Source organism: Hylaeus anthracinus, unplaced genomic scaffold, assembly GCF_026225885.1.
Source record: "Hylaeus anthracinus isolate JK02 unplaced genomic scaffold, UHH_iyHylAnth1.0_haploid 17838, whole genome shotgun sequence".
NCBI lineage: Eukaryota > Metazoa > Arthropoda > Insecta > Hymenoptera > Colletidae > Hylaeus > Hylaeus anthracinus.
In genome coordinates, this window is record NW_026534760.1 from 720 (window position 1) to 27,470 (window position 26,751).

The window sequence follows — 26,751 nt, forward strand, 5'->3', positions numbered from 1 at the left end:
GGTTGAGCTTGCAGATGTTCTATATCAAATGTTATCCAGTCGTTCTTAGAGGTAGTTTATTGAGATTAATCGTCGGTTATTAGGCACGTAAAAAAAAGTAATAACAAGAAGAAAAAAATTATAATAACAATAACAATAATAATAATAGTAATAATAATAATAATAATGATAAAAGAAAGGTATCGACAATTGCGCGTGGAACAAAGAGTATGTATATCGATGTGTGTATGATATTGGTGGAAGCGTGAGAGATTGTCATCTAGTTTTTAACTATATTTCGTGTTTCTACGCGTATTATTAGATGCGAGAAGAGGTTTGACATATTTCAAATCGATGTATCCAAGTTGTAGGCCGTAAGTTTCCGTTTCGAGTTTTCTTTGTCGAGAATAGTCTAATGCCAAGCATGTCCACGGGACTCCTCTCATTACCTACGGTCACAGAAATAACAGAGATAGAGCAGAGGAGACATAGGTCTATAGTAGAAATGTTTCACTGTTAGAAAGAGATAAAAACCACGGCACCCTATCCATCTCTGTGTTTTTATTAATGTGAATGTAAAATATATATGTAATTATTAAAAGTATAAACGATAACTATTTATGATTAACATATAAATGATATAACAATACGCTGGTAAACAGAGGCAGGTGGGGTATCGCGGTTTTCTTTCTCTTTTCAGCTGCGATAGCTATTTTATCCATAATATTTATGTATATGGCAATATGGCTACGATACGTGAAGGGAGAAGAACCTCTCCCCGCCTGGGGGGAGGAACTCACCACACGCCGTCGTCGAGTAGGAGGGAGACATCAGTATAGAGCGGGCCGTTAAATAGAGTGTGTCGTCTGTCCCATCATGGAGCGCGCATTCTAAGTAAATATCTACCGGGTGTCCCAAAAATGTTGTAACACCTTGAAAGGGGTGGTTCGTGAAGTGATTTGAAACAACTTTTTCCTTACCGAAAATGTTGTCCGAGGTTTCGTTAAGGAGATATTAACAGAAAACGTCGACCAATCAGAGCGCGCGTACACCGTTGGAGCGGCCGCGGTAGCGGAGGCTACGCATTAAGCGGCCGCGCTCATTCGCTACCGCGGGCGCTCCATCGGCATACTCGCGCTCTGATTGGTCAGTGTTTTCCGTTAATATCTCCTCAACGAAGCCTCGGACAACATTTTCGCTAAGGAAAAAGTTGTTTCAAATCACCTCCCGAACCACCCCTTACAACATTTTTGGAACACCCTTGTAGAGTCGAAAAAGGCGTCTAGTACGTAGTAGACGAGCTGCTCCGTGGACATGTCTAATCTATGCGAAGTCAAATCCATCGATTTATCGACGCTGGTCAATCCAACATGACAGCGATGCGACTAGAACTTGTATTAAGTAAGACGCGACGCTACGTCCAGCTACGTCGTTCCATTAGTTTCATAAGGAGAACGAAGACCTAGACACCGTAAGTTTCCTTTGAGATTTTTCAATTTTTCGTTGAACGTTTCTCATCCTGCAATCAGCGGTAATAAGAGTCTATTCTAGTCCTTAGCGTGTAAGATGAAAGTACCGAACCGTCAGGTGCCAGTTCACCGGGTCGTACGTTTCGATATGTTTAAGTTAGGTTAACTACTAATAATCGTGGTCGAATCGCGACGTTTAGAAATGTCGACCGGTATGCCAAAAACTAGTAGATATTTATTAGATTGTCACTCTGATCCGTGTCGGTGCGAATCCTTATGTTTCGTCGAACGATGCATCGAATCGTGGACAGACAATACCCATCCGTTTGTGACAAGCCAGGACCATGTCTAGGTAGTTTAGTCCCTAAAGTGACAATTGAATATATCGTCCTCCGTTTATTAGATTTTTATCCCATATCCGGAAATTAAGTACATAGTTTATGCTTTCCATTGGAACATAAAGAATAATTGAACAAAGTTTCGATTAGATTAGAAAAAAATAGCAGGAGTTATAGGGAAATCATAAATACACATTTCGGATTTCATTTCATTTCGCATTGTTATCGAAACAAAATTTTAATCGAAATTGTTCTCGCGGTGATATTTGTCATGGTGATCGTAGTTACTCAAAAATGAATGGGCAGAAAAGTATAGAAAACGAAACTTAAATCTTGATCCATTAATATAAATTATGAAAATAAAAATGTCATATTAAGTAGCTTCGTATAACTATTCATTATCGAGGAATATTATTTAAAAGGTGATAGGTAAACCGTTACGATAGGTAACTTAATTTTTGTCAACAAGATTACGTCTGGAGACGCGTGTCCTTACGACCTGTAGCTGTTCTTTGGAAACAACACAACGCAAAGCTTTTCGTTCGGTAGCGCGACGGTTCTGTTTACGTTTGATACATTAAACGGATCTGGAGGGAAATCTCTGGATAAGAAATTACCAGCTCGTGATCTCAACTACGCGTAATATCGCACCGTCGTGCGAGATATCCCGGAACGACGTTTGTGTATCTAAAGGGAGAGAAATCCGATTAAACACACACGATGCATATATAGGTATATCTTAGGGATGATATTCGAATTTATAGGTTATGTGTGATACCGACATGCCTAGCGATAACATTTCTCCAACGAGTGTGTAACTGTAAACGAACAAATGCACCGGACAGAGGAAGAATAGCGGGTAGTGGAAAATATTTCGTCTGCGCCAGGAGGTCGTAATTCGAGTTCGATTCATAACTATACAAGTCCGTTTTACCTTTTCAAAATTAATAAAGGTAATTGTGAGATAATTTTGACAGAAATAGGTCGTACAATTGCATGAATCCCTTGATGATCGAGATATTGCTTCGCTTCATTTCGAAACAATAATTGTCCATAACATAAATGTCATGAGGTTACTCTTGTCGTTAATGCCAAGTTAAAGAAGTCGACCTACAACGTCTCGAGGCATTAGAACGTTCAAGTTTAAATCAATCTTTCTGAAAGTTACTTCCGAAAATAACGTTACCGATGTTAAATTGCGCGTCGATATGGTAGATCTTGCTTTGATCATTACGACCTCCACTCCTAGAAAACGTCAACCTCATTTTCCTCCGAATTTATTCGTTTACCTGCGTATAGATATTAAACTGCGTAGAAATATAGATATAACCCTGTTGTCTCGAGCCCCTGTAACAATTAAGTGTCAAGGAGAAATTAGTAGTGTCGTTGTTGTTCTAACCATTATTGCTGAACGAGAAAAAAACGAACACGTGTTCTGTACAGGCGATGAAAGTACGCGAAGATACGAATACGAGTTAAATACGTTTACGAGTCGTGCTAAGATCAACAATTGTAGAGGTTAGAGAGAACGTCCGTTATTGCACGAATCGAGCAATGAAGGGACGAAAACCCCTTTGAATGTGCGTTACCGTCTTTCCTTGCGCCATGACAGATCGAGTGATATTTCGTCCGTCAAGCTTTTTATCGATCAAAGGTAAATTTTGTACACAATGCTAAGAACCCAGATTTTTTCGTAAAGTTTCCTTTGAAAGGAAGAGTGTTCCCTAGTCATATATTTAACGTTGTACTTATATTATTTATTTCGAGCGTTAGCTGGCCAAAGGGTACAGTCGAATAAGGTAGTTGAAAGTGCTCATAAACCAAATTCAACCTTTATTGGATGAATTTGAATTAGGTGCACTTTGGCTTCATTCGCCAATACTCTGTATCGTACTGTAGTGTACTGTAGTGACGTTACCACCCGCGATAATGACCTGTTTTATCAACGAACAAAGTGAAGAGAGAAATTCGACGAGACACCGTTAGGGCTTAGCTAAAACTGTATAGGCAGGCTGGTTTAGTTTCCCCGTTGTTGTTTAGGTATGCTATTTAGTGAAAAATATTCGGTTAACGTTTAGTAGCAGACGAATCTTGATCTGGAGAAGTATGTGAATCGCTAAGAGTAGAAGCGTATATTTTCATTTGAATCGTAACGAATTATTTAACCCATTTATGACGTCATCGAGCCGTGAAGTACAGCGAGAAGAGGATAACCGTGGATATTGAGACTCGAATATCGAGATATAGGTACCTCTGATCTTCGATCTGTAATTTATAAATATATAAATATATACATATATAAATATATAAATATACATAATGACATGTATGTAACGTCGTATGGTGTAATTATACGTGTATGTATGATCCGTAATTGTAATCTAATAATAATCGGTGAGGTGTATACAAAGTGACAAAACGAGAGAGGAGTAACATGATTTTAAGGGTTAGGTGAGGCGATTACTGATTTCCTGATATATATGTATATTATAATTTCTCAAAATGGAGAGAATGGAGAAAATGGAGAAAATGACAACATTGGAGGAAATTGACGGAAACAAGTGTAACACTGTTTAGCTAATGGTATTATTGATAAATTCTATGTATCAATAAATAATATAAAATTGTTTAAGGGTCGAAGTTGGGTTAACGAGGAGATCTTATTATCGATTAGTTAAACACTCAACTGCAACACTGGTCTTTTTTTACAGTTCATGTTTTACAAGATACACTGACTTCAATCTATACATACAGAGTGTCCCAAAAGTGTTGTAACACCTTGAAAAAGATGGTTCGGGAGGTGATTTGAAACAACTTTTTCCTTAGCGAAAACTGTTGTCCGAGGCTTCGTTGCGGAGATTTTAACGGAAAACACTGACCAATCAGAGCGCGCGGATACCGTTGGAGCGGCCGTAGTAGCGAAGGCTACGAGCTAAGCGGCCGCGTCCAATGTCCTTCGATGCACGTCGAGTCGTTTGTTCGCGTACGAGCGCGGCCGCTTAGTATATAGCCTTCGCTACCGCGGTCCGTCCAACAGTATCCGCGCGCTCTCATTTGGTCAGTGTTTTCCGTTAATATCTCCTCAACGAGGTCTCGGACAACATTTTCGCTAAGGAAAAAGTTGTTTCAAATTTCCTCCCGAACTACCCTTTTCAAGGTGTTACAACATTTTTGGGACACCCTGTATATGTAACGAAAGTAAGGTTTAATTTCTATCTTACTAAATATTTGTACTATCTTTGCATCACATGTTACTAGTTACTTTTTTTTCTTTACATAATCTTTCTAATGCATATGTATACAGATTTCAGCAAAACGTAACGGTAAAACAGGTTACAGTAGTGCAGCGCCATCCATCAGGCATATCGCCTAACACCCATTTGACGCCTAAACACCGTTTCTAACGGCATATCTCAATCATGTTACATGTTACACAATTTTTATTACGCATGCCATCGACGAATTAAAGATTTGCATTTCACAAGCATTTATGAAATCTTTTGTCGCGTTTAACGATTTCTTTTCCCGTGACACTGAAATTCCGACCGTGTCCTATTTGTATTATTTAGCCGAGAATACAGTAAGGTTACGTAATTGTGAAAAATAGATGTATCAAAACGGACAATATAAAATATAACGCAAAATACGTTCACCACGAACTGGCGTAATCAACATCGTCGAAACACTTTTATTAGGAATAGCTTGTTCATACGTTATACAAATTTTCTTTTTTTTTTTTATTTATCCCAGAAAGAGAAATTAATTGATTAAAGTACCTTTCCTTAGGGATAGAGGATACGAATGGTCTCTTTAATATTTCATACGTACCGGATAATCATTCAGATCATTTCCAACTGACCAAAAGCCGAGTGAATGTACTGTATATGCAACAGTCAAACGGAAATTACATAATCCGTAATACACGTTATAAACCTAATGCAGGAACCTTCAAAACCGAGTAAAAGTATCTTACATAAATGAAATTACTATAGTAACGAAGAACAGATTTGTATGCATCTACAATTATCTATAATAAGCGATAGATAACGTGGAACACAGTACTTCAATGTAACTGCAAACAATATAAACATCGTGTTAATTATCTCTTTGCTAAAATCACAAAATATTATAACAAACGATCTTGATTTAATAATTCCCGTATAAAATGAACACTATGTTTTTCTTAGAAATTAATCTAGTTTCTAGACTTCTAACTAGAAATATGCGTGTCTTGATTCTTCGTTACAGTTACTGTTCATGTGGCTCAATTTGTCCCCCATCGGGTTCACATGAATGGAGTTCCACTGAGGTGTTTGAAATTCTACTCAGCCTATTATCATGTGAAAGGAGGAAGAATAACAACGAGTTTATTTAAAAAGAAAACTTGGAGATTTTAGCCAGAAATATGGGAATCTCTGTTATCTCGGAAATTTGTTCTAGCATTATAGCACCTTGAGACAGCCCTGGCCGACGAAACGCGGCCATTGGTCGAACTGGTAGGGCCACGTGACCGTCTTGTCAACAAGCGTGCTTGCGCGGTGCGGTCGGCGTTGTGCGGGAAGAGAGGACACTAAGCTCCCGCCACTACCGCCGCCGTATCCAGTAGCGCGGCTCAGCTGTTTCTGTTTACTAAACAAAGGAGCCAGAAATCAGTTCAACGGTGGACGGCGAGCGGCACGTTCGTGTCCGTACGCGACACCACTCCTTCCTTAACCCCCCTCTGACCAACCGACAGACCGATCTCGGTTTCATGATCGCGGCGATAAATCGCGAGTGCATCTAAACCAGGAATAATCTTCGTTAAGCATCTTCGTACGCCCATATCACGGGATACACTCTCGAAAAACTATCCAGAGAAGAGAGCGAGAAAGAAGACCGGGAAAACAGTGAGTACTCACCTTGCAAAATCTCTTGTTCCGTAGACGCGTGCTATAATGGCTCACGGTCGAGGTTTACCGGAAATTTGCTAGCAGTTTTTCATCGACTGTCTCCCTCGCGAGGAAGACAGTCGATGAAATCTGTTTATCTCTGTCGTTCAGGCCCAACCAACATCGTTGATCCTTGACCCGATTCCTTCGTTATATTCTCATATACCGCGTCTTAATTCTGTTCCCGTTCCCGGTGTTTGGTCTTTCCGAACTCGTGCTCGATCGATCCGCCTGGCTCGAGACGCGGAACATTTCTTTCTTATCCGTCCTGTCATCAAACCTCGTACTGAAAACTTCACCATCGCGATACGAAAACGAATTTCGTTGGTAAACGTTTCGGGATCCGCGAGTGCAGACAAGTACGGATACGCAGTTCCCATGGACTGTAAAAACTATGATTCAGATGGACGTTAATGCGTCGTGATTCGAAGCTGTCTAGCGTTGAAAGAATGCTGGCAGTTTCTCGATGGTACACAGTAGCTCGCTTTGACGACAGTTTACTACAGCGATGTGCGTTCTAGCATTACGTAATCGCTATCAGCTGTGCGCGACAATCTACGTTTTTAGATGTTAGGACAGAATTACGTTCAAACGATGGACGGTGATAAAAATGAAATAAACATAGAATAAAATTTCGAGAAAGTGGTTTATTCGACTGACCAGCTACTCGAGTGAGTCTCCATTCGTTCAATGTGAAATGTTTATTTTTTAATTCAGGTTGGAGTTTTTTTTTGGAATGAATAGAGAATAAAAAATTGTTCAATTTTTGTTACACAAGGGATACTTTGCATCTAGGTGAGATGATTTTCACCATCCTTGGCTTTTATAGTAGTAAGTAGGCAACGCAGTTTGACAGCTCGTAGCGTCGTAGTTTCGTTGCGTCTCTGTTTATTCGAGGCAGTGCTATCTAGCGCAATACAGGGTGTCCCAAAAATGTTGTAATACATTGAAAGGGGTGGTTCGGGTGGTGATTTGAAACAACTTTTTCCTTAGCGAAAATGTTTTCGGATGCTTCGTTGAGGAGATATTAAGCGAAAACCCCGACCAATCAGAGCGCGAGTATCCCGGTGGAGCGTAGGCTACGCGTTAGGCGGCCGCGCTCATAGGCTACCGCGGCCGCTCCATCGGCGTACTCGCGCTCTGATTGGTCAGTGTTTTTCGTTAATATCTCCTCAACGGAGCCTCGGACAACATTTTCGCTAAGGCAAAAGTTGTTTCAAATCACCCCCTGAACCATCCCTTTCAACGTGTTAAAACATTTTTGGGACACCCTGTAGTCTTTATCTCGCGCTTGGATCCTGGTAATCAGAAATCCAGTTCCGGGTTACGCTGAAGAAGATAATCTCTGATTTATCGACAGCAGAAATAACATTGTTATTAGTCACACATCGATAGGTGTCGTTTAATCGTAGATTTGCAATTGTGAAAAATAATAACAAATCTTTAGAACCCTCAGGGGCTGTAGCTGTAATTGGTCACAGCTACGGTACGGGTTTGGCTGAATCCGAGGTACCCCGAGCTCCTTGTAGGACTATTTGACCTTAGAGTTAAAAAATGAATCAAACGAATCTTTAAACAGTGGCGCTATTGCATCCCCACGAGGCCTAACACAACAAAAACGAATAGAATATATTTTTTTATTTAATCTCATTCTATCGGGACAACAGAACGAAATCACTTACAAAAAAATAGGAGAAATAGGTAATACAGATTAATAATTGAGAAAATTAAAGTTTTCAATTAACCTTTTGAGGGATATTGACACAAGTGTGTACCATATTAGAAGAAGACCGCATATTTGTATGTTGAAATTGATTCACAAATAAAAATTGCTTTGGTTTGTCGGTATTTGATTAGTCCATAAAAAGCCGTTTAAAATGCGTCCCTTAAGAAGTTAAGTAGGTATTGAAAAAACTTATGTTAACATAGAATTCAATACGAATGAACAAAGGTTGACAGATAGCAAGAAGTTGGATTTTCTTGGTACTTTGTTACATTTAGGAGTGCATTTCGCGAGGTATCAAACGTGAACGACAATGGATAATAAACGAAGCTCGAACAAAGAGCCTCGGATCGTGAGAATTGCGTCGTTTCTTGTCTACGAACCCCAAGGTCAACACAATTGAAAAAGAATTGTACTTTACACGTTCGTTCGAACATAAGGAAGTGCGAAATTATCGCGACATTAAATGCCGTCTAGAATCGGAATTTCGTGGCTTTCAAGGAATTATGATCAATTTGGAAGAATAATTCAGGTTCTTACAACTTACACTTGTGGTCGAATAAATCGAATAGTTTACTATTCAAATGTTAGGCGTAGAAATTAATTCAGTCTTTCTAGGGTAAACTTGCCATTTATTCATAAAGAAAACTTTTATTTGTGTATTAGGTTGTCCCAAAAGTTTCTTTCGTAATTTACGCTCAATTATTTTGTGCGCTAGTGTTTATATAAATAGACAATCTAATTTCTTAGATGTTGATGTTGTAACAGTAATGGAGCAAAATGAATCGTACACAATTCAATAATGTAACATTAGACATAAAATATTGTGTATGTATTACTTATCAATAAAACGAAAGAAACTTTTGGGACAACCTAATATAATAAAAACACACAAGATTTAGACCTTTAAAGGAAATATAAACTTTCATCGCTATATCCATTGTGTTGCGTTATCGAACAGATTAGATAAACTCCTTGACATTGCGTTATCGACGTTAATGTTCGTTCGCGCGAAATTCATTTTTGAAACTCGCGCGGAAAAGTAAAAGTTTCATGGCGCTCGTTGCGCGACCACGTTCATCGGAAATCTTTGTTTAGAAGAGTTCCTCTTTGACGTCGGGCGAACGCTTACGGAAGACGTGGATTATGTAAACGAAAACGATTTGACTCTTGGAATAACGCTTCTGTAACGTTTACGGTGGCAGCGTGGGCATTTCGTTTTGCCAAGAATACCCGTATAAATAAATTATTAGAAAACAAACGACCCTTTCAACGTCTATTGTCTCGCGATTGTTTAGAAACACCGGAGCACCAACTGTTCCGTCTATTAAGAAGTGTTAAGTAAATATCTGGTAGATGAACGAGGGATTCTATTTTTTTCTCCATTGATTATTTCACGAAGTAATAAATCGTCGCGCGTGTATTTTTTCTTGTAGTAGGAGCAACGACGGGCGAAGTGTGGAACAGAAAATTTGAATGATATCCTTTGATGATACTCCAGGTTTAGTGTAATTTCCTTACAGAAAAATATAAATTGCTGCACCGAATAAATAAAGTAACGTAATGAAGGTACGCCTTGAAAGTGAGAAAAATTAGAGTAATAAATAAATATTCGCATTAAAGAGTGATAAGTAAGTGATTATTAAATTGGAATAAAGACGTTTACGTTATCCACGTTGTGTAGGTGTCACGCCGTGTGACATTCTCGACGAAAGTTGTTGGTTAGAAAGATATAGATTCTGCCAGGAATGCTAGGTTATGTAGTTAATAATTGTATTGAAACAAAATTAGTCTCTCGTAAAAATTTTCACAAGTATTAGTTTAGCAGCGAACATGTTGCATCATGACACGCGAGCGAAGCAATCATCGATTCCAAAGGGAGAGGCTTGGCTGATTAAATGTGCTGCGTTATATAGTATAACTGATAACAATTATACATATGTATATACAGCGAACGGTGTTTTCACACACACGTCGACATAATTGCCGTGCATCGACGCGAGACACGCTATTAAAAGTCGAGAAACGAACAAAGAATACAGCGCATGTGCGCTCAACGTTTCCCAATATTGCCAATCGCGTCCTCTACTTTCGCATCGTTCTGTACTATAACCTAGCTCTAACCTGTTGACGCAATTCGCGAGATATTGTTAGGCCAATCAACAGCCGATACGAGAATTCTCAACGACTCTTTCGGCCTATGAAAAAGTAAAAGTGACGCTGAGACGGCTACGTTCTCTAGTTTCCTGGTCGGTTTAACAGCTTTGGAGCAGCCTTGGGTTGCTCGAAACCATTCAACAGCCGCGGTGTATTGTGTTCCGTTCGAGCACTGATTACTCGTCAACCAAGGATACGTACTGCGCGTAAATTGATTGATTTAACAAAAGTAGGCTTGTCGATATTATAATAACCGAATGACGATTAAGGATACGCAGGAGCCAGAGCCAAACTGCGAGTTGACTTCAGCGACAGTTGCGGAAAAAGTAGGAAACTCCGGGACAAGGACAGAGAGGCCGATACAACAATTGCAGGAGAGACGGGGACAGGGTAGCATGATTCTTTTCGAAGATATTGAAGCAAAACAGCAATATTTTCTAATAATTCTGGTTTTAATATATTCGTTACACTTTGGCGGATGCGACTCCACAAGGCCTGATTTTCCAATTTCGGCCTTAAAACTTTATAAACAATAAATGTACGTTTGCCATCTTCATTTTATCGTTTATAAAGTTTTAAAGCCGAAATTACAAAATCAGCGCTTGGAGTCGCATCCGCCAAAGTGTAACGAATATATAAAACGAATATAAAACCAGAATTATTAGAAAATATTGCTTCTTTGCTTCAATATCTTCGAAAAAAATCATGCTAGCCTAATCGCCCTGTCCCCGTCTCTCCTGCAATTGTTGTATCGCCCTCTCTGTCCTTCTCCCGGAGTTTCCTACTTTTTTCGCAACTGTCGCTGAAGTCAACTCGCAGTTTGGCTCTGGCTTCTGCGCACCCTTAATTGTCGGTCTCAAGAGCGGGATATCTTATTTTTGTTTACGTTTCGACTGATAGGATTGTCCCGAAACAACTATATAGATTTCAATTAATTCTTATGTTTGTTTTCTTTTTACCTATTTCTTTATCAAAAATGCACGCAATGAAATATATTAGACGTCGAAGTTAGTTTTGTGCCTTTCTAAAGTAAACTTACCAATCCATGTTCCATTACTACGAATTCATTTGTACTTTAATCTAATAAAATGGCGGCTAAATATTTCTTCTTAGAGTTATTAAATTTACGAATGCAGGGACATAATTAATTTCTAGACCTAATACGTAGTTGTACAATAAGTCTCGGCATTAATGCGCGTTGAACGCGATCAGTATAGGTTAGAGACGGATCTACGTGCGACGAATTGTATGTTCGTGTGCGTATGTCAGATGCATCTGTGCACGTGTATAATGCTCAGGTCGTGAGCAGAGCGAACGGCAACCTTGGGCAAGCGAGTAATATTCCGAGACGGGAGAGCATTTGCGCAGCATACGCGAGGGCAACTGGACTTGTGTCGATATTTCCTTCTGCCGGCTGTGGCCTGTTCTCGCCACCAGGGAAAGAATAGATCGTCATTGATTTTCTGCGTAGCCTCCCAAGTGAAGCAAATATCCTCAAATCATCGGCCATTCGAAACAGGAAACCGACCGTTGGAAAGATTCCGTTTGCTTTTTATTTTTACGCCTCGGTTTAGAAAGTATCGTTTATCGGTTTTTGTTATTCCCCGGGCCGTGCCTGAACGAAAATCATTATAGGGAAAATTATGGTAGAAAATGTTTCTACGGTTCTGGAGAATGGCCCAATCTTTTCTGCCTCATATCTCGCGATAACTTTCTAAGTCCTTGAGCCACGGGAGAACGAAGCAAACATGCTCTAGTGGGAGAACCGAAATTTTTGCGATTCAATCATTTTCTACTCTGAAATAAGTAGTAGTATTGCCTTCTGAAGGTAAACAAAAGTTAGCTATTTATAGAAAAGTAAAGATGCATAATTTATTCATATGTAAACATTCCAACCGTTGACGCACAGTTCTCTTCTGTATGAGTTATGCAATGAATTCTGAATGGTAGGTGATATTGTTCGTAACAATGTAATTAAGCAAAAAGGCTTATATTTGTATCGTGTACTTTATTTACGAACAATAACTTGTCTTCCCAAAATTAATTGTGTAACTCATACAAGCATTGTTGATGATAACAGAAGGAAGAGGGAAATAAAGTCGTCAATTTTTTAGATTCTGTTGAACATTTTCGCGGATAGGTAGTTTGTTCATTACGTTTTGATTTATTTAAAACCAATCGTTCGAATCTCTTGCGTCTCAACTGACCCAGTACGAGGCAGGCTCTGTCTGACATTTCGTAACAGTCAACACCAACGTATATTTAGATTCTCGTCGCCACGAGTGGGAAGAATGTTGGATTTGCACCCTTACGGCGCGTTTACACTGCGTGCACTTTCAAATTCGCGAAAAAAAATTGGACAGATCTTTAAACTTGAAAAATTTGTTTTGAGAATCGTCCGCAAATTTTCTTTGTTTTCTGGCTTAAATGAAACTAGATGTATTTCTTTTAAAAGTGTATTTGTCAGCCTGCCTGAATAGGGACACGCGTTCTTGTACGCTAAAAAAATGTCGAGCGCTTTTAGTATCTTCCGCGTGGTTTGTTGCTGTAGTGTAAACGCACCCTTAACGTCGCTGAACCACTAGAACTCGGTGAATCGTCAGCTGTACAAGCTCGCACACTTACTCGACTCTAACCTGTTAACCACTTTTTTCTCTACTAGAAGTGCACTACAACTAAGCACATCTTAGTTATAACGGTAAATTATAAATATTCGCGAAATGTCTAATCTCATTTCACAAGTACCAATAACATTACAGTTTGCCATAGTAATTCTATTGATCAAACTTCTGTGAGAACTGAAAATAAGATTATTTTTGAAATGTCAAAGTAGTAGTTGGTCAAACAGGCAAGTCTTTGTTACTATTGAGAATGTACAATAAAATATTTGGAAGTTATGCGGGAGAGGACACTAGCGCCACCTTCGTTCGTTTTATTTTTTCTTTTAAATCGTATAGCCTTGGAAATGTCCAGGAAATATGATGTTTAGATGAATTGATATCGTTTTAAACTGAAAATAAATATTTCAATTTTTTTTTTTGTTAGATTGTTTCGAAGATTCGAAAGAAAAATTATTATTTGGCTATTGCGTTTAGTATATTCAGCAAAACAAAGAATGAAACTTTTTCTTTTATTAAGGAAGTACTTTTCTCCTGGAATATATAAAATAAATTTCTCGAACACGATTCGAGTTAAAATTACCGGTGTTCCTTTTAATCGTTTCCTCGATGAACTGGTTTCCGCTCGAAGCTCCGTTTCAATTTGCACAGTTAGATTTGCGCTCGCCAATATTTTCTACGTAAAATCGCCGCTCGAGGAGAAAGTAGCGTGCCCGCGTTTAGCATTGTTACTCCGTCCGATGTTAGAGCAGTTAACAAACATGGGGGGCACGTGATGCAACGAAACTCGTTGTGCAATTCCATTAGAATTATTTTGCATGTTTGCTTATAGTTAGAAACGCAATATTTCCATCCAAATGCTCTTCCAATGTTGTTTTCATCATCATTATTATTCGTGATTGACAACTTAGATCTTTCCGAGAAATACTTGCTCATTTGAATAATACAAAAATATAACTTTTATAACTCGTATTAATATAGCTAGCAACAATACATCGTTCCTAACTAAACGATTTGCCCAGAGTTTTATTTTTGGAAACCAAATGAAGATAATAATAAGTCGAATTATCAGTATTAATGAAACAATTAAAATTCAACGAAAAATTCGATTTTCTTTTTTAAATTATCGATTGCGGCTTAAACAATTTTACAACAGTAGCGATCGTTACAAATACGAAATATTTATTATATATTGTTTTTATTCGTTAAAACGTCATTCATTTTTGCAGTACTTTGTCTCGCATCCGTCCTTTATCCTAAAAATTCCATTTCTAGTTTTCAGTCTCCGAGTCGTTTGTTGTTCCTGATCCCACAACCTTTCCTCCCTCCTCGATCTGAAAGTGATCATCTGCGAAGGACCTCCCATGTTTCTACGCCACCCTGTATCCAGTAACTAATCCCGTCGACCTATTGTCGCGATTCCAACGCGTGGATAGCGATGGCCGTTACGAAGTTCTCGCATCGAGTTTACGAGTAACGCGATAAACCTCTTAGATCACCTCGTACAAGGTAAATGTGCGATCAAATTAACGTGCTTCACCAGTTTCATTCTTTTCGCGCGCAAACAGTATACAGGTTGTCCCAAAAATGTTGGAGGTCCTTGAAAGGGGTGGTTCGGGACGTGATTTGAAACAACTTTTTCCTTTGCAAAAATGTCGGATGGGGCTTCGTTAAGTAGATATTAATAAAAAACGACCGACCAATCAGAGCGTGCGGATACCGTTGGAGCGGCCGCGGTAGCGAAGGCTTACGCGCTGAGCGGCCGCGTCAATATCCTTCGATGCACGTCGAGTCACTTGTTCGCGTACGAGAGCGGCTACCTAGCGCGTAGCCATCGCTATCGCGGCCGCTCCAACGGTATACGCGCGCTCTGATTGGTCAGTGTTTTCCGTTAATATCTCCTCAACGAAGCCTCGGACAACAATTTCGCTAAGGAAAAAGTTGTTTCAAATCACCCCCTGAACCATCCTTTTCAAGGACCTCCAACATTTTTGGAACACCCTGTATATTTGACGATTGAATGGATTCCAATAAAGCTTTATATCTGAGTTTCTGATTCTCTTATTAAGATCTGCTTAAATTTTGAACAATATCTATTTAAAGATAACGATAGTTACCTTTTGCAGTTTTCCAATTTTTTATATATAAATTCGTTATTTGTGAAAATTGAAAAAATTCTTTTAAATGAATCTTGACGAGAATTAAATTTTACGTGGAAAAGTTGAAATAAACTTTTTCTCTATTTTCTCTGATAGAGCTTTTAGATGCATCCTTCTTGTTAGATCGCTGGGTGCACCGCTGTCCATCTTTGTTTGGCGCTGTATCTCCGCGTCATAGAAAATTTAATGAAAGCACCTAACAAACTAAAACCCGCACGAATGGAATGCGGTAGTTTCTGCTTGACAAATTCTAAAGAGGAGGAAAGAAAGGGAAAGAAAAGCGCAACGAGCTACTTGTACATATTACGGAATATCGCGACGAGCAACGAGGGTGTAACGTTGCATCATTTTTCGCGAAGAAGAACGCGTCGACGACTGTTGGAAACGGGCCAACCCCGTGCCGTTTCCGTTTACATGAAACTTTGAGCCACATGTTCGCCTCGATAGTATATACAGGCATGTCTCGTTAAAAACAGACCACCTTAATATCTTCGCTATCTTAACCTACTGAGGAACAAATTGCACAGTTTAACCAAATTAATTGCTACAATTCAAAATGGCTGATACAACATGGCGGATTCAAAGTTAAGAAACTGCCTGTTCACTGTCAGCGAAACTGAAGTCAACTTCAGACTTAACATTTAATTTGATCTAAATAGTGTTCTAAACGCAAATATTTCGTTCACCGTAATTATTAAATTCTTTTATATAAGTACCATAGGGCCAAATTAATAATTAGATATTTCTCAATATAAAGCATAACACTAGTCCGCTGACAATCAAGGTGGCACGTTTCTATCAAGACACCCTGTATGTGGCAGCGTCTCGCGCTTTCTAACTCGCGAGCAATTTTGTATCGTTTCTTTGGGAAAAACATCACGCTCGAAGAACGAGCTATAGTTTGAAAAAAAAAAAAGAGGAAAAACATCAGTCTATAGTCAAGGGGACGAGCAACAGTTTCATCCCCATAGAAAATTGCACGAGCGTGATGAGATGAACGTTAGGGTATCCACGTGATAGCCGTTGCATTACTCCCTGGCTTCCCCTACGTAATCGCGATATCGGTTCAATGGCCATGCGAAATTAACTTTCTCCGGTGCGCAGCTCCGCCAACGAGAACTGTATTAGCGCGTAGCGATGTCCTCGAGACGCTTCGAACGCAGTTTTCCGTTGTAGCTGGAATTAGAACTGGGGCATGGACTACTCGAATTTGTCTGGATTCGAACGTTCGATCGAATATAATTCTGGTACTATTCGAATGTTTGACTGTACGAATACTATCCAGATAATTGACTATAACAATACAATTCGAACACTTGACTACAGATATACTATTCGAATACATGACTATACGAACAAGTCCATTCGTACCATCGGAGCACGTAGAAAGTCTTCAACAATTCAAATAATTCCCAGCATCTAACTCGATACTATCAGGTTGTCCAGAAAGTTCGCGCCGATTTCTAAGAAAAATTCAAAAACACGTTTGAATTTTAATATATATTTATTGAATTACATAGGTGCCATTTTGTTCCACAACCTTTTCACTTTTTAAGGGATGTATACATATTATTTGTTTTCAACCACTTCAATGTATTCAGGCCTGTACCACCTACCAAAAATCGACATGGACTTTCCGGACAACCCAATACCCTCATCTTTTCCCAAGTCTGATCTTTAATCTTTCCATCTGTATCATACTCAACGACAGTCCAGTTTCGACTAATATTTGCCCTGACCATAGTCCTCTCAAAGACTGACTACACCATTCAACCCAATCCTCCTCTCAATTCCTTCCAATTCTGTTCTTCCACTCTTCTCACAATCTCAAACATTCCATGAGTCACCGTACACCTCTATATCGTCGCAGGTTGTCTACTGATTCCGGACCACCTTTCTCACTCTTCGCGATTTAAACTCGACGAGAACGAACCGTAGGGGCATTCGTCCGCTGACAAAAGAAATTAAGCGAGTCACGAGAAGTTCGCGTGGGCGAGGCTTGAATAGTTTTCCAACGACGGACTCAGGGAACCAATACCGGTTTTCCGTCGCGCAAAAAGACAATGCTGCGACCTTAGCGGATATGGTCAGACCGTGTATTCCTCGAGGATGCCCGGTTCGACGGTTTTTTCCTCGAGGATGGCCCCCATCTTTCCTTCTCTGGCGTCGATGGGCACCTTGTGCTCGCCAACGTTACCCCTTTGTCTCTCACCGTCGAAGACTCGATCGCGTACTTTGGTTCTTGCTTTCTTTCTGTAAAGTTAAATAGAATCTTTAATTTCGTACCAATGTCGATTTAATCTGGATAATTTCAGGTTATCGAGAGGGGCGCGTAAAGGGGGTAATTTAGAATCTATGTGAAGATTGTGATGTACCATTCACAGAAACAATTTTGTTGGTGTTTTGGGTTCAAAATTTAATATTACTTGAAAAACAGAGCTGTATATCTAGTATCATAAGAATCACTCGAAAGGAAAGATGTATATTTCTACCTCTTCTTATAAACTTTGATGGTTTCATCTCCTAGATATGAAAACGGACCAATGTAAATATAAAATTTCTAGAGAAATAGTGGTGAGAAACTTTTCCAAGAGATGAAATTAATTCCTATCGACGATAAATAATTGGAACGCAAAATCTTTATTTAATATTATTTCCTCGTTGACTCTCTGGACCTCGATCCCTCTGACTGGACGATCTCCTTTCAGAATGCAGTAAACATGCCGTCGTTGCTGGAAGCGCTGGAGCTGAAGTACGGCAGTTCAACGACCGAGTGCTCCCTCACGGACGAGGAGACGGAGTCCAGCTCGCCGAAGGCCGCCCTCTCCGTCAGCATATTCATCCCGAAGAAGTCGCCACGTCACACTGTCCCAGCCCTGCTGGTGCTCCAAGACTGCGACATTGAGTCGGCTGGAAACGACGCCGAGAAGTTGCGAAACAAATGCAAGAATGTCGAGGAGCTCGACCTGGCCCAGAATAAGCTCTCCCAGTGGACGGAGGTGTTCGAGATTCTGCAGCACATGCCCAAGATCAAGTTCCTCAACCTGAGCTTCAACTGCCTCGCCGAGGTCCTCGATGTCAGACACGGGAGCTACGACCACCTGAGGAACCTGGTGCTGAACGGCACACGGGTCTCCTGGTCGACCGTACAGGGTCTGGTGAGGCTGCTACGCAACCTCGAGGAGCTCCATCTGTCCTTGAACGAGTACAGAACGGTCGATCTGGAGCACCAGAAGTCCGAGAACGGGAACGACTCGGTGAAGAAGCTTCACTTCACTGGGAATCCCGTGGAGGTGTGGAACGAGATCTCCAAGCTTGGCTACGTGTTCCCTAATCTCGAGAGTCTGGTGTTAGCCGAGTGTCCTCTCAGGTCGCTCGCGTTGGTCGACGACAGGAACTCCAACGACGAGGAGACCACCACGTGCCCCGGCAAGGACCAGGAGAACCTTAGCGAGGACAATGAAAATATGAACAACTTGGAGGCTGACGAAAACGTGGACGAGAAGGGGAACAGGATATACGCCGAGGGCAAGGTCAACTATGACAGGTCGGTAGTTGGGGGATACGCGATTCGTGATTAATGGTTGATGAGTAGACTGGGATTGTTCGTGCGGCACGTGAGATATACATACGGTAGATGTCTTTTGTCCGCGTAAAATATGCATATATGCGGGAAACGTTTGCGGAATATAACGGGAGTATACGGTATAAATAAAATAATAGACATTATATGTTATGCATAACGTAGTACAATATGTAATGTATTTATACATGTATATTTTATTGATACATGGAGATGGCAATATAGTATGCAGTACAGATGACGATGATATAGTTACGAATGATGACGAGAACGTTGTATTATAATAACGATGATGTAGTATGTAATATAAACGACGATGATAGCAATGTGAATGACAACAACGATAGGATCTGTGCGATTTTAACCTATCCTGCACATTTGCATGGACATTCGCATTCAATCAACAAATTCCCAATACTCGAGACTAATAATTAATAAGCAATCATGCACGATTATCTCTGGGAAAATTATGCGTTAACCTTTTATGATTGTAGAGTGCAAATGTAGTTTGTGATTACCGACAGGTCCGAGTCGGAATCGGAATCCAGCGGGACGAGCGTCAGATCCTCCCACGATCCTTTCAGGAAGCTCAGGTTCCTGAACGTTAACGGCACACTGTTGTCAACATGGGACGACGTGGAGAGGCTGGCCAGGTTCCCCGTACTCAAATCGCTGAGGATCCAGGGTTGCCCTCTTTTCGAGGTGAAAGACCGTTTTATGAGAGATTCTCTTATGAAGTTTCTTTAAAGTTCCTGTGTTTTCTTCAACGACCCTACAACGAACCCCAGAAAGCTAACCCGTCAGAAAGTTTCATTAAAGCTCGCCTGGGTCAGTGACTCTTGATAGAGGGAAAGATCAATACCATCCAGTGAAATGAAATTGTGATTTTTCCTGGGAAGTGGGAAATGATTGGTTAGTTTTCTAGGGCTAATCTTTTTCTTTGAGTTTTCATTTTCTAAGTAAACAAAATTTGATTCTTTTATTATGAAATTCTATAGTAATGAATACTGAGAAAAAAGGTACAAATATGTATCTATCTTCAAAACCAAAAATTCCGTGCGCCACCTGGTCCGAAGGGATATTTTATTTCTGGAATGACGATTGTGTGGCCGAGCAACGAATACGTTGCTTGCAGAGATTTCAAACGAACAGTTCACGGGAACGTTTGACGGAACTAATAAAAGGAACGCCGTTGAGATGCGAAACCGTTACGACAGGTTGATCTAGTATGCGCCACTGGACCTGTTCGTTTTAGCTGTTCTAAAGGAAAATCTTGGCACGAAATCAACCAGTCTCAACGGTTTCCTACGCCTAACTTTCGAAAACAAGCTCTTCAAACTGAATTAGACGCCTATTACGTTTCAACTAGTCGTCAATTTGAATTACAAATAAATATACTTTCAAAATGTTTTGCTATAATTTTGTGAAAACAAAGGAAGAAGAAAAGGAAGACTACTTGTCATGTATGAAAATTATAAATAATTCAAAAGAATTCGAAGTTATGCGAAACGCGACACTAGCGCCACTGCGATTCATAGAGGGCATATGTATTGCTCGGTCATGCTCGATATAAGATATTAACAAGCTAAATTAAGAGGCAGTTTTAAAACTGTTGGTCCTTTTCAGAGTCCTCGAGAGTACACTGAACATGAGAGGCGACAGCTCTTAATAGCCAGACTTCCAAACGTCGAGACATTGAATGGCGGGGGCGTAATATCGTCCCAGGAGCGCGAGGACGCCGAGAGGGCCTTCATCAGATACTACATGGACAAACCGGAAGCGGACAGACCGGAAAGGTTCCGTCGCTCACTTTTCGATCGTACCTTAATGCAAACTCTCCTTCTAATTCTTCCTGTTTCTCCATTTTTCTTAATGCTTTCGCATGTCCCAATCGAGCATGCTAATCGGCTCTTCTATATTCGTATTTTAATGGAATTCAGGCCATCGTGGTTTCGTTTCCATTTCCATTGCGGTCCCAGCGTTTCTCGTTGTCGGTTGACGTCTATTTCAGTAAAACCCATAAAGCTATTCTAGTTTCACGGTCATCGGTGCCGTCGCGACGACGGTAGCGAGACGAACCCTAACTTGACCCTATTCCATCATTTCAGGTACTCCGAGCTCGTGGCTATTCACGGAAAGCTGGATCCGCTGGTACACGTCGACCTGACGCCCGAGAAGAGGGTCAAGGTCACCTTCACTTACGGAGATCTCGTCGAAGTAAGTTCACGAATCACGTACCAGGTGCACCATGACACGTGGAACACGCAAAGACAGGTGTGTCTTCTGTCTGTCCTTGTTCTTAAGCTATAGTCATTTTTTGTGTTCCGTCAATTTTCAGTAACAGCGGCTTAGTGGATATCAGTGTAATGAATTTTAATGTACTATTTGTGTACAATTCAAAACTTCACATTATTGTCATTACTTGGTTCACTTTTGTTCTCACATGTTGTGGTGCACATTGTATATAAGAAGTAAATTGTTTGAATATACCCCAAAAATAATATAGCAGTGACTGCCACTTGTTAGTGATACTTTAAAACAGAGGGAAGGAACAATTTTTCAACCATGCTTCAGCTTGAATTAATACAAGTTTATTTAATTTCTATCATAAATTAATAATGTATATGTGAGATCAGCATGTCGTATCAATATAAAAACAATCCTTTTTCATATTGCAATTCGAGACGTCGGTATCGAGATATAAGTAATAAAACTTTTAAGAGTGTAGAGGCGTCCGCGTGCAGTCAGCCGACTGAAATGCAAATGGCTTCCACTGTCGCATTAGTAAACTTTACTGCTTGTATCTTGGCAACAAAGTTTCCGAGTGCATAGTGGTAAAGGAACTTTTGATTTCTTTTTACACGAGGAATTGATCCCCGCATTTCCTAGACGGGATTGATCGATGCTACAGTATTTTTTGCTCTTATAACCGAAGAATTTGCTTCCAAGTAAATCGGAAAAGTAAATTGATTTTAATTAATTCAAATTTACGATTCTCCCACGGAAACCGATAGTTGGCCCTGACTAAAGGGAAACCTTTCCAAACACCCTCAAAGCCCTATATCTAGAGGGCATAATTTACGTCCGCGCGACCCCAAACACTGTAAACATTGATGGCGCTTATAGGTACGGTCCGTGGACGTGTACAGGACGGTTTTTGAGCTGAAAACCAAACTGGAATCTATGGTGAAGATCCCAGCCAACAGGATGAGACTCTTCTACGTCGATCAGGTAAACCAATTCAAATTGCTACGCTTTATCGGGTATTTTTGTGTTTGCTTTCAGAATTTCTGGTTCCTCGAGTCCCTCGAAAAGCACGAAATCAGGATATAGATAAAATCCCAACAACCTTTCACGCATTTTTTCCGATCCTCGGCACTTCCTGCAAAATTTCTGAAATACATTAAGCACATTAACGATCAGAGGTAAATTATTTCGTAACACATTAGCTGTCAAAATTAACGTGTTCGTAATAAAATTTTGATTACCTTTTTCTTTTATATAAGGTATATTAGGGTGTCTACAGATGGTAGCAGTTTGAACAAGTAATTTATTAAGCAGTGAGTGATACTAAAAAAAAAGATATCAAGATTTCCTTCATCTTTTCCTTCATCCTTCATTTCAGGTAGAATCGGACAGCATGAACAAAATTTTACTATTTTCTCTTTTGATTGTTGTATTCAATTCTGTCATGCAAAAATTATCATTCTATTTTTAAAATTTAAGATGGTCTCCAAATCTCCCTCATGTCATCAACCTAGCTGTCCAAACGAGCTGAAGATTGCCAGTGCGGCCGTCGAGTTGCCCACATTTTTTCAACGCATTGACCATACGATTAATGATTTTAGGAAATGAAGGCGCAGTATGGGCCAGAAGAGATGTTGTATCCGAACAAACAGCTCTATCGGTACAATATTCGAAATGGAGACGAAATCATTATCGATAGTAAGTTGAACCGGTGCGCGTCGGCGTCTTCGACCACGTCTTCCATACGTTCCTGAAGAAGGTTTGCCAGCGAGTCGTCGGACGACGCTAAGCACACCTGATGACAATTGTCGGGATCTGATCTTCATTAACGGATCCACGACCAAGATCGTTGATCGCCAACGGAGAGACTCGGGATTTTTTTACATACATACATAAATACATGTGCCGAGTGAAAATTGTTTTAGCGATTATATATATAATATATATATATATATTTATCATCGATTCTTCAGGGTTAAGAGACGTGCGACTCGCGTTACGAACCGAGAGAAAGGACACGGTATCGCGCGGTAAACGAGCGTGCGATGAAGCTGAGTTTGGATTTACGTAGAATTCGAACACAGTACATATCTTGAACGAGACGTTCTCCTATGTATTCTGTATCATAACGTTTTCACGCTAGAAACTTGAGTCGATACGATAGCCAGAGAACACGCGAACTCTTCGAAGTTCGTCGAAGATCCGCGCCAAACGTTAGCGTAGACTAGAGTCCACATCCTAGCGGGGAAACCGCGAAGTACTTAGTTGAACTAGTAGCTCTAGCTACAAATTGTTTTCCAAGTAGTAGACGTGGCCTGTTGCTTCAGAACACGGACGTTATAACGTTAATTATTGTACAGAAAAAGAGAAACGGTAGAGTGTCGATCATCGTTAACCTTTGGATGACGAGTATCAAAATCATGTAGGTCGTAACGTAGCAGACGAGTTGATTTCGATTGGAAACGAATCGACGCGTGAATCAAGATGGAAACGGAACTTTCGGTCGGAGAGGGACTCACCTATGTTACGCGGATACCGAATAGTGAGATGTTGACTCCAGTTTGTTGATCGATGTTTGATTATACTAAAGAGAACTTGACGAAGGGAACGGTGAGAGTTGAGTTTGATTCGTTGGGGGACTTTTAACTCAGGACAATGCAACGAGCTCGACGAGACGAGAAAAGAAAAGAAGAGAACGTCGAGGCTGCTGAAGAGATTGAACTATTTTTGTAGACCGCAGCCAATTGTATCTAAGAAGACGCGGAACAGGTGGATAAGTGGCTGGGCATTGATAAAAGTATACATGGTATACGGCTTTGTTTCGTTTACACGGCAAAACGTATGCGTGGGGTTATCAGAAGATTTGCTAACTGGATCTGTGAAGAAGGATAGATTAAATTGAGTGTTTAATAGTTATCCCTTTTCCTGTATACTGATCAGCAAAGTTCCTTACTTTTTCGTGGATCTTCCCAACAGTGCCAAATCAGTCCTCCGCGGTGTGTCTTCATCGCGGGAAAGATGACGGAAATCAGAGATGGCCAAATTAGGGGAATAAAGAGGGGGTCATTTTGCCTAGAATGAAGGTATAAGTTCAAAGGGTGAAGATTTGGTACAGTTGATGGCAGGATTAAAACTCATAAATGGGACTTACACAGGGCCTTCCAATAAGGGCACAATTACTAACCTCTCAATTATGAGAAGAATAGTAGCCACTAAATATTTGGAACCTTTTATGACACCCCCACGTATACACTAAATTTGTCCGTTACATTTGGCAAACGAGGAGGTTCTGCCCTTATCCTGGACTAGCTCAACCAATTTGTAAAACCTGAACACGTGTTTTTATTGAATAGCAGAGGCGAACAGAAAGTAAAAGAATAATCAATGGTGCAAGTTTTGTCATGTTTTGTACATTTGTTATCCAGCATAAGGGAGATGAACTTGTATGCTTTCAGGACCGTATAAAATCGCGAATCGTGCATTTTCGTTGAGTACTTAAGGTTCCGAAGTTATCGACACGCCATAACAGCGAATCGAGTACTATTTAGTAACACGATATTTTGCCAAGTTTCTATACTCTTAGGGGATAAATTTACAACCGTCTTTCAACGTGGTATATACAGAAACATATATTATATTGTTTTCTTTTTTTTTTTGTCTGAGGTTTATAAAATGCGCAAAAACGCCAGTGTTCAATCATCCAGAGTTGGACTATTAATTCAATCAACAATGATCACAAGTGACTAAGAATTTATGTAGTCGTTAATCGTCTTCTGGGAATATCTTTTGCCTTGCTTAAACGTGTTCTACGATAGGCCCAGAAATACTTGTTCTCCATACAACTAGCGGTGCCAGTGGTAGGAAGGACAACTATTTCTAGGTTTATTGTGCGATTTACGAAGACACTTGGGGCTTGTATTCTGCGTGCGTGGAAGTAAAACCTTGAAGAGTCACTTAGTGCCTGTCTTTTACTAACGTAACTCGAATACTTATAACACTGCCCTGTAAATACCATGAACGTGCGTACTTCCGACAGACTTAGGTTTTGCGAGCGCGAGACAACTTTGTCGACTCTTCACAGGTAATGCGTCGACCGTATCCGGACTCTGAGCATTGGAATATTTGGTGAATTTAACCCAGATATGACTGAAGTTCTTTCAGAAGGATCTCGAAGTTTTCTAGAATAAAATCTTTAACATATTCGAGAGCAATAAATGTTCTAACACTCTCTCCAGTAGCCGCCATTTTTTGCACTTCTGTGACGACCTCTTGAGAGAAACTTCGCAGATGATACACCCGTTGTATCTTTGGTCTCGAATATACGTTAAGTATATTGTTATTTTGTTTTTATGCTAGATTTATTAGGTTAACGTTTCTTGAAGGACTATTTGGGGAACATCTTTTCCCAATTAATGTTTTATCATGATAGATCCAGAAATGGCTGTTCTGACGATGCGACTAGCAGGGAGGACAACTGTTTTTGGACCCATTGTACCTAAATTACTTCTTGAAATTGTGTTTACACGACAAAATCTTATCCGGGTTGAGGTAGAATTGGTATTTGTTGAAAATTGCCTGGTGCAAAATTTTATAAAAAAAAAAAAGAAAAAAAAAACTGTCCAAAGCAAAGAACAGTATCGATATTCCAGTGCGAGGAACGTTAATGTTCGCGAAAGAGTGAGGTGCGCGATGGAACTGAAGAGAGATCTCAAAGATGAGATTGTGCAACGTGAACATTGTTAATGTTGGATTTCAGGGTTGCCAATAAATTGAAAAGCATAACCCTGAGATTCTCCTGAGCCCTGTACGTGTCTAGTCCCGGAAAAAGAACTCTGATTTATTCTCATTTTCTATGATAACAATCCTTTATTGTGCTGGCGCAAACCTGTACGTACTAACGAAATAAAATCTTTGTACGAGACGAAGGAAATGTTTGAGCACGACCACGCAAGAGCTTTGCTGACCTCCATGTTGTATTTTTATTAATTTATTTCATATTTGAATTATACATTAATTTGATTTGCATTTGAATATAAGTATTAATTAAATTCCTATTCAATTTCTCTTTAATAGATTTAAATTTTAAATTTGAATTAAATCAACATATTTCAGATACAAATTTACCGATAAAATGCGTATACATGTATAATTTTGAATAAGTTTACTCTGAAATATAGAAACGAAGAATGATACTGTGATAAACTAGTAGAAGACTCATTCAACCAGTCGACGAAGAAAGAATTTTGCACAACTCTGCCGCGAGTGCATCGATCGCTTAGCGTCGCGACAACCCTGAGGGCGACGCTGTGCCGATTGCATAGTGTCGTAGAGAATGGAAACGATATACTCCAATAGACGCTCGACCCATCGCCAATAAAACGACAATCGACATAAAAGAAACAATTTTCGAGCAACATTGGATCATGATTATTCTCTATTCATCGTTTCGTTTTTCTTGAAACATAATTGTTACCCATGAAGTTAAATCATATCACCTATCCTCTGTGTCTTAAATGCATCTTACAGGTTCCTCAGGTCTTATCACCGTTC

General features: G+C 40.0%; 1 protein-coding gene across 2 annotated transcripts; it reads left to right on the forward strand.

The window, feature by feature from the left end:
- The first annotated feature begins 1,224 nt into the window (after positions 1-1,224).
- On the forward strand, positions 1,225-26,223 carry LOC128892786 (tubulin-specific chaperone cofactor E-like protein). Of its 2 annotated transcripts, none has more exons than XM_054153333.1 (7): positions 1,225-1,450; positions 18,080-18,918; positions 19,479-19,656; positions 20,581-20,750; positions 21,063-21,171; positions 22,081-22,185; positions 22,803-26,223. In XM_054153333.1, exons 2-7 carry the CDS (start codon positions 18,092-18,094, stop codon positions 22,953-22,955), a joined length of 1,542 nt encoding a protein of 513 aa, XP_054009308.1. In that variant the 5' UTR covers positions 1,225-1,450; positions 18,080-18,091; the 3' UTR covers positions 22,956-26,223. The 2 variants fall into 2 exon arrangements, with proteins under 2 accessions (XP_054009308.1, XP_054009307.1); XM_054153332.1 differs by lacking the exon at positions 1,225-1,450 and adding an exon at positions 6,537-6,672.
- The last annotated feature ends 528 nt before the right edge of the window (positions 26,224-26,751 follow it).

Excerpts from the sequence above, each read along its gene's own strand:
- LOC128892786 (XM_054153333.1), top strand. The coding sequence starts at position 18,092 with ATGCCGTCGTTGCTGGAAGCGCTGGAGCTGAAGTACGGCAGTTCAACG. Across the intron at positions 18,919-19,478 it reads GGCAAGGTCAACTATGACAG|GTCCGAGTCGGAATCGGAAT; the intron begins GTCGGTAGTTGG and ends GATTACCGACAG. Across the intron at positions 22,186-22,802 it reads GACTCTTCTACGTCGATCAG|GAAATGAAGGCGCAGTATGG; the intron begins GTAAACCAATTC and ends TAATGATTTTAG.